Source organism: Simochromis diagramma, unplaced genomic scaffold, assembly GCF_900408965.1.
Source record: "Simochromis diagramma unplaced genomic scaffold, fSimDia1.1 OVJJ01000669.1, whole genome shotgun sequence".
NCBI lineage: Eukaryota > Metazoa > Chordata > Actinopteri > Cichliformes > Cichlidae > Simochromis > Simochromis diagramma.
Window position 1 is genome coordinate 4,721,270 of NW_024387458.1, and position 9,337 is coordinate 4,730,606.

The 9,337-nt window shown below is 39.4% G+C and overlaps 1 protein-coding gene across 1 annotated transcript in view; it reads left to right on the forward strand.

The window, feature by feature from the left end:
* myo1d (myosin 1D) overlaps positions 1-3,264 on the forward strand; it is a 113,767-nt gene extending 110,503 nt beyond the window's left edge. Inside the window, exon 22 of the mRNA XM_040014380.1 lies at positions 845-3,264. Coding sequence (XP_039870314.1) covers positions 845-1,001 — 157 coding nt within the window. The 3' untranslated portion in view covers positions 1,002-3,264. The remainder of the gene's footprint in view (positions 1-844) is intronic.
* The last annotated feature ends 6,073 nt before the right edge of the window (positions 3,265-9,337 follow it).

The window sequence follows — 9,337 nt, forward strand, 5'->3', positions numbered from 1 at the left end:
TTGTCCCTTTCTGACCTTGTAATAAGTCTGTGGTTGCTTGAGTGCACAGTGGGGGATTGTTAGATTTCTCTCTATAAGACTTTCTATGTAAAGTGACCCAGGGTGACATCTGTTAGTTGGTGTTACGTGAATAAAAATTCCAAAGGATCTCTTTGATCTTCTGCCACAATCCTTTAAGCTGATTCCTGAGTTCAAAACTAAAAGGCAAGTTAGCCGCCGCCGCTAATAATTCCCCAAAACTCTTTAATAATCTGACCTCAAGTTTAAGCAACTCGAGGTCTTTCAACTGTGTTTTTAATTTAATACACTTTATAATTTAATTAGATTTTGTATTTCACTTTATACATCTTAATTTAATCATATATCTTTTGTGTGTCTGTGTGTACATATGTGAGTCTGACAGTGTGCATGACTGAGAAGGATTTTGTTTTTATGAAAGGAGAGTTTTTTTCTGAGCAAGATTTGTGGCTCCAAGATTTATTATCACTGTGTGAGTGTGACTGTGCATATACAGTAAGAGCGTTTACAACGTGTGTGTGTGTTGGAATGACTGTGGTGTATTTCCAAGATTATGATGCTGTGTTTTTTGGAGTAAACATGATTAATGGCTTGTACCTGTGCTCTCCCTCGTACACACATTCTGGTTACTAATGGATCTGCTTATTTTATCTCTGTGCATTAAACAGTGAAACCAGTGAGGCTGCAAATATTTTCTGATTGTAATGACCAGACTAATAATCCGAGGTTATGTTTGCAAATATTTTCATTAAGAACGTCTAATCAGTGTTCAGTAATTTGTCTGAATTCTAACAGGTATTTCTGTCTTTGTATTCTCCTTCCACAGTGAGAAGAGGAAGCTGCAGGTGAACATTGCGAGTCCCATCCAGTGCAGCATGAATGGCAGAAAGTGCACGGTCATCGTTGAGCCCAAGATCAACCAGTCGCAGCCGGACTTCACCAAGAGCCGGTCTGGGTACATCCTGGCTGTTCCTGGCAACTAAAGTGGGCCGAGACAGAAAAAGCAGCTGATTTTGAAGCTGTCTTGAATAATAATGATGATGATTCACTTGTTGTGTTGTTTTGCAGAGCTGCTAATAATGTGACAGAGCAGCTCGGTCCTCAGTTTGGAAAGCAATGCCAAATTTGAATTTTCAGTTGAATTCTAGGCGTTTTGTTTTTTTCAATATGCACTATATGATTATGCACCAAAGAGGTGTTCGTTCTTTTTTTTAGAATCAAAAATTGAAATGATTTGCTTTGTGCAATATTTTTTTTTTTTATTGTGCATTGATTATTTTGAGTGGAGGTGAGAGGAGATTATGCAGCAACTGTTCTCAGAACCACTGATGTTGCATAAGAGACAAAAAAAATAATAAAATCCAAAGGCTTTGCAGCAATTCATAATCCCTGCAGCTCCGTGTGTAGGAGCCACATCAAAAGTGAAACCATAAAAAATTAAGTAAGAGAAAATTCATGTATGACTTTGATTCATCTAAATTGCTTTAAAACAGTAGAAACCCTGTTTTTGTTTTCTAAATAACTTTAATTATAATTACTTTAGTTGCAGACTTGCCTGCGTAAGCGGTGAGTGGAAGGTTGTCCACTTATAGTTTGTTTTGTTTTAATAGTCACAATCACTTAAAAGGACAGTGAGCGAGAATCAAATAGCACATTTTTCTTTTAGTTTTAGTCACAGGGTGTTGAGCTGGATGTGTTGAGCACATCCTGAACTTTGCAGCCAGCAACACGGAAAAAATCTACTAATTTTAATCTTGTAATCTTATAGTTTCTGTGCGATGTCTGCAGTTTTATAATAAACACGCTAACGCTGCTTATACATGTGAGGTTAGAACGTGCTGTTTGTGAACAGCAGTGCAAATATGTGTACATGCAGAACTTACACTGCATTTGGTGTAAACAGGGATTCTGTAACTCGTTAACAAAAGTCAAATAAGTGGATGATGACATAAGCGTTACTTTGTTCCCTACAAGTGTTTTCAGTCCATATTTTCTCCAAACGTGAGACTTCGTGTTCTTACTGGCCAGTACTGTATAATCCCATGTGAACTCCAGCTCCTAAATGCACTCTCATTTGCTGTCTTTGTGTCTAGTGAATAGCCTGATGACTTGTAGTGGCCCTTAGTCCTTTGGAATAGGCTTCCACTTGACAAATATCCCCTTCATCAAAGGAGAGTGAGTGAGTGTGTGTGAGTGCGATTGAGGGAGTCTGTGTGTGTTGATTAGCTCTTTTCGCTCTTCACTTCTTGGCTCAGAGAGGCTGGCTGGTAGCCACCAAGAAGGAGCGAGGACAGAAGGGTGTGACGTCTTTAGTCAGACTGCTGTCCCCATGACTTTTCGTATATTTTGTGGTCTATTCAGAGACTTTATTTACATCTTATCTCACTAAAAAAAATTAATCACACTTCTCAAAGTGTGAAAAGCCAAATTGTACTAATCTAATCATCAGCGCGTGAAAGTGGCTCTGGGTCTGGTTTGTAATGTTCTTACAAGCTGTTAGGTGAGTGTCCATTGTTAGCACATTCCAATATGCTGTTTTTGTGTTTTTTAGATTAATTACAACAAACTGTGGCAGCATAAAAATTGCAATATCTGTCTTTATGTGCATTGGATGGTGATATTCAAATTTCGGTGGTTTTCAGCAGTGCACATACAAACAAAACCAGGAAGCTTCCTGCAGAGTAGATCTTGAATTGTAAACACAGATGGCTGTGAAACTACAGTCGATGAAAGCCTGATGCTCATCTTCAGTCAGCAACAACACTCTTTGCTTTTCTTGTGTAAATACAGTTTTGCTACCATGCAACAAATATATAAGCTTAAAAGTAAAAACTCTTGACTCTGGCAGTTTTAAAATCATTCACACATAACCTCATTTAGTTGGTTTTTCAGGGTCTTTTGATAAAAGTTCATAATTTTGATCAGCTGATGACATTTCTACTTGTTAAGAAAAAAATGCTTGACAACAACATTTTTATAGCTAGAAAGCTGCATTCAAGAACTTCACAGACGCAGGTATTGAGCTAAATGCAGCACTTAACATACTAATAAAATAAAAATTAAAATGGGTTCTTTCTGATTTGTCATTTGTCACCAAAAACATCTGCTAATGAAAGTCAGGTTGGTTCTAAAATAGGGAAGGAACAGTTATGCTGTCGGATGCTTTTGTTGAGTCCAAAGATTATCGGAAACTTTTAGTACTATATAATTATTCTGCCCACAGTCACAGGGCTGCGTTGTCTCTGTGTAAAGACACAGGAAAGAATCTGGGTTAAGGAACAACAGCCCAAGGTTAGCAATGGAGTTCCCTCTGTGTCTGCCCTAGTTGAAGAGGCAGGCTTCGTCACAACTGAGAGGAAAACTTGTTAGCAGTCGTTTTAGCCACAGTTCTCCGACTGTGTCTGAGTGTTGTATGAACAAGTCATTTATCTAAATTAGCTTGTGAGTGCCCCTCTCCCCCATTTTTACCTCAGAGCTTTTCTGCTGGATGACCTTGTCCTGTTGCTTGATAAGACACAGAGTTGTTTGGGGAAATTGGTGCATTCGTGGTGTGGATTAAGGAAGTGACATTGGCAGCGCTAATAGGTGGTTTTCAGAGGAGCTCAGCAAAGTCTGTGTGTGTGTGTGTGTGTGTGTGTGTGTGTGTGTGTGTGTGTGTGTGTTAGCTATAACACTGCAGCTCTCCATATCCTCCAACATGCAGTAATCTCCCACAGGGCTTGTCCTCTCCTCTCCTCCTCTCTGCACGGCTATTCACCGCTCATCATTAGGATGGACTCGGTGTCACTTCTCACTTCAGCGCTTCTCTCGTTGCTTTCTTAAGTTAAAGGGGGTTTCTGAACAAAGCCCTGCCCGGGATCCTTTCCTGTACTTGCTCTGCTTCTTTTCTCCTCTCTCCCTGCCCCCATTCCTCCCTCCTTCTCTGTTTTTGCTTCCTCGGTCAAATCACTTGGCTGCCTGCCCAGCTAGGCTGGCTGTACCATCCTGCAAGGCGATGAAGATCCTTCAGGTTTATACAATTCTTCAGTCATCCTGGAGTCGAGAGGTGTGGCAATAAAGAGGGAGAGTACACCTGCAACAAGACAAGGCAGGAAATATAAACGATCAGAAACAAAGCTTCTTTAAATACAGAGACAAAGATCTTAATAAATATGAAGGAAAGGAGAAGATCTCTTTGTCTTGGAGCCAGTGAAAAGCTTTGTCACATCTTTATAGGAACACTCACCTTACCTGTGCTGTCTGACAGGCGTCTTTACCAGCTTTGATTTTACACATTTCCGAATAGTTATTAAATCTGATGCACTAATGACTACCCACTCTGTTCACAACTACATGTGAATTATAGTCTCTGAATTAAGAGCAGTGGCCAAATCAAACCTTCAGCACCTTCAACTTCACAGCCAGCCTGTCAGTATTGGGCCATTTCATTGATTCAAGTTGGAAACCTATCCAGAATAGCTCTGCCTCTTTACTGTCTGTAAATACTGACACACATACTTACTCACCTTGGCTTTGACAGAATTTCATGCCCTCAGCTCCAGATGGAAGCATTATAGGACCTAAAAAACATATATATATAAAACATAACTAACCCTCCAATAGCTTACATTTCATTCACCTGTATTTTGTTTTTTTTATACCTTGAGGTTATTTAAACATACGTGTTTTGAAACTGATGGAAAATTAGTGCTGCAGGTCTGCAGTGGATCAAGTGTGTTTTGGGTTCCACAGCTCTGCACTGGGAACATGACTGAAAACTATATCTGATGTCATGTAGTGTAGATGACAAACATGCAATTTCATTTTCACAATAATCTTCAGTACTTGGGCATTGTAGATTTAGCAAAGGTTACTGAAGCACACATACAGTCGTTGTGGATGTAACCACTGCATCAGAAATGCATTGATGCACAGTTAGTGCAATAAATGTTATACAGCACAAAATAGTCTGTGCATTCATTTTAATGGAGGGACATGTCGCCCGGTAATACAGTGATCTGGATGGCACATGTTTTTGGATATGTACACAGTGTGTTGTTGGCTGTTGGGTTTTCATGGGATTTATTAATATGGAAAAATCACAAAATTTATTCTTTAATGATTTTTATTACATTTTTTGATGTGCGAGTCTAATCAAAGATAATTACTTTTCCTTTATGCTGATTAGAAGTTTTACCATAAGATTAAAAATCAAAGGCAAGATCAAATATGAATGTTAACATTTATGGACTTGTGCCATTCTTCACTTTATTGTGGCGTGCAGTGAGATGCAGTCTCTAGTTTCTGTTATCAAGCCCATCCATGTTAGCCAAAGTGAAACAAATTCCCTTTTCTTTATTGTAATTTATTCTGTCGTCTGTAGCTTTAAGCTAAATCTGTATGTATGCAGCATTCGTTCAGCAAGTGCCTAATTTTATATTAAGTTTGTATTTTGCATATTTGTGTAAGATGTCATTAGTACCATAAATATACTGTAATATATTTATGGTACGTCTAAAGGGAAATGCTGTAATATTCTGTATGAATGCTAGTTATATTTCTTAATGAAAGCAATTTCAATAATTGATTTATTAATAAATTTATTTGCTTCACTAAGTGATTCCCATTGTGCTTTTGTTGCATGTGTGTGCCGTCATGTGCTACAGGCATGCTCAGATAAGAGGTCATTAATCTGTAAATGATGTAAAGGCTAATGTTTTGTTTCCCAGTCGTAGTCTCTAACACATGATGCGGTAATAGCTGGGCAGAGCGCAGTGTTAATCCACCCACTAACAGCTGTTTCTCCGGTTGACGTCGAGACGGCTAAAACCTCTGCAGTTGGCATGACAACACCACTTCCCACCGCCAATGTGTCACCAGCCATCATCAGCTATCTCAGCAGGGGTTTATAATCCACTGGCTGATGGATGACTATCTGCTGCAAAGAGTGGGATGAGTCTACTTTTCTTCAAGGCCAGTGACTAACTGAGGCCGGACTGACTGATCTGTTGGGTAAATGAATGAGCAGAGCTCAAACTAACCCAGAAACGTCTGTCTCGGTGTGGGAGGTTTCCAGTACATGTGGAGTAATGTACGGATTTACATTTCTGGGGTCTGTTCTGCAAAGATAGACTCTGACTATCACTCAGAGATGTTAAACATACAGCCATACATTAAAAACATAGACTGTATACTAAAAAAGGACCGAGCCACAATAATGTTACCAGTTGGTTTTGGACTTGAATTTAGGGGCCGATGGCGCGATATGGCAGCCTCGCTTCTGTCAGTCTGCCCCAGGGCAGCTGTGGCTACAACCGTAGCTTGCCTCCACCAGTGTGTGAATGCGAGAGTGAATGAATAGTGGCATTGTAAAGCGCTTTGGGTGCCTTGAAAAGCGCTATATAAATCCAATCCATTATTATTATTATTATTATTATTATTAGAAGCCTCGGTGTTGACATTTTGGTCAGTGTCAGGTTTGCTTATTGGAGCCACATGGTGGAATTAGGAGTTACTTATAGCGAGAAGCATCTATAAAGTGTACAGGTGCAAAGCTCAGGTGTAAATGCCTTCAAGATGCCTACCAAGCAACAAACGAATAAAATACCAGAATTTTAATTTTTAGAATATGGAGTTATTGAATGTCTTGCCAGCAAAGTAAGTTATATTATTTGTACAATGGCTCTATAAACAGTGACACAGTGGTTAGCACTGGTGTCTTGCAGCAAGAAGGTCCTGGGTTCAAATCTACTGGCTACCTCTTCTCCCTGATTAGCTTTTACCCAAAAACAGGCTCATTAGGCTAATCAATGATTTGTGTTGCCACCCGCAAGACTGGCAACAGCTGCGCTAGGCTCCAGAGCACCCATGACCCCGAACTGGATAAGTGGAAGAAGATGGATGGCAGCCTAGCAGACAGCTGTCTGTGTCGGCACACCTGTTCAAAATGGGCACACGCCTAATTCCAGTTATTAAAAATTTCACACAATACACAGTTGCTATGAAGGCGGAAGCTTTCCATAAAGGGCAAACCCATTTTTAAGCACCAGGCTTCAAACATGCTTTTTAATGCTGCCAAGAGAGCGATTATCAACCACGTGGTTACAAAGGAAATGTATATATTTCCTGACCAGTTGCAAGTTGTTAAGAACTTAAGTAGAGGTTTCAAATTGCTAATTGCGCTGAGGTGTTTTTGTTCTTGACAATGACAATTATTGCTGATTATTTTGGGAAGACACAAAACATAGCTGACTGAGCTTTTCTTTAACAACATGAGAAAATATTTATGCTTGCGATTGTTGAATAAAAGGTTTGCAGTAATGTAAAGCATAAATCACTGAGGCTCAGGATGATCTCAGTGGACTGATGACAGCCTCACTCCACTACATTTCTATTTCTACTACAGTCTCTAAAAAAAGCTTGTTGTTGCTGACTCTATTTCCATCAGCACACAACAGAATATGATACATTTTTATCTTTTAACACCACTGGTGAGCAAAGGAAACATGGCTCTTAATTAAGTAGCCTTAATTTGACCGGTCTTACCCCTAAGCCATCAACGGTAATGTGCAGACCATCTGGTTACACATATTAACACCTACAATCAGAGAGGCCACTCTAATCTGTGAAATCAAATCAGGTCTTTCAAAACCCCCACACATCTAGAAAAAAAAGATGTGTGGATGACAAAGTTGCACTCTGCATATTTACAGCTGTCACCAACAGTTTTATAGCACGTATGTCTCTGTCCCGTGTGTGGGGGTTTCAAGGTCATTGCTCAAGAACATTAGTTGTGGATGTGGAGGCTAGGATCAGTTTTGCCAACACAGTAAAAGAGAGCCGAACAGAGCATGAACTGCCAGTTCAGATATAAACGCAGGTGTGGAAATTAAAAGTTATATTTTCCTATGGCTCAGTAACACTGAACCTAGTACAGAGGGCAATTCCACTTCCTATTAATATTGTTCTGACAATGGCTGCAATTCACCTAGAGGGCACTCATGAGATAGTCCTCAATGAACTGAACTGAAATACAATATACAGCTTAAACAAACCATCTTCTGTTATGACTTTAAATTTATACAGTAGGCTCCTACTATTGTTTTCTAAGTCTTACAGGAAAGCAGATTTCCTCCCTTTATGGCACGTGTTTTCATAGGTAATCTTAGGAGTGTTGTTATGAGCCAGTGGTGTCTAAATAGTGCTGGCATAAAAGTCCACTTTGTCCCACTGGGCACAAACTGGCTGCAAATCGAGAAGGTTTACAGCAGAAAATGCTCACGAAATGGTTCTGAATGGGCACGACTGAATAAAGCTGAACTAAATTATTATTGATCTATGATCCAAGACAAAAAGGGAAGACAGTGAAGACAATTTTGCTGTAAGACACTAGCATTGAGCTCATTCATATTGACTGATCACTTTCAGGATCATTGATAGTACAAGACTCCATTAGCAGTGATAGCACAGAGTCTAACTATATGTTAGAAGAGTAGTCAAACCACAACAGAAGCACATGTGTGTATAAGAAGCAGCTGGTTGTGGTGGGTAAAAGTACGGTGGCCCTGAGAGGCCAAACGGACTGCAACTTCAGAAAAAAGTGACTGCCAAAGTTATAACAGTTAAGTAGACGGTGTATGTGTTTTACAGAAATTGTGCTGCGATTGTAAGACATATGTACACTAAGCCTTTAGGTGTAGCCAATAAAATGGCTCAGCACAGTTATCCTTAATTAAGTGGCCAGCTATCTTAAATTTCACAACAATAAGGCATCATGACAAGATCTAATAAATAACTGGGGGGTTTTATTTTGAAAAAACAAACATTAGAATCCTGAGAATTTAAAGAATCCTGTTTCCCAAGAGCCTTTATTCTGAAAATCAGACATGGCTGTGCTCAACAGATTAGCTTCTTGTGTAAAAAGGAGGGTTTTAAAGTATATTGGTCTTCTGTTAAGAAACTGAGGATGATGGAGCTTAGATAAATGACTCAATAATAGAGCCGCTTTGGTTTTTCCATACTTTACATCCACACTAAAAGTCACAAACAGTCAGTGACTGTGACAGAAGGATAAAAAATTTAAGATGGGTTGAAGTTGTCTGCAGGACAAACATTTGATTGAGAAAGAGACAAGTCTTTGCTTCCACCAATCAGAAGAACGGACGGTTAAAGAAACAGAGAAAGGAGATTTAAATTAAACAATGTAATGATTATATTCAAGGCAGCCAGCTTGTCAGTGTGTGTACGCGTGTAAGCGCCCCAGCAGTTAGTTATTCTTGTCATGTTGTTGTGTGTACACAGAGACATCTGGGTAATATTTCACTCCAGAGAAAGTTAAAAT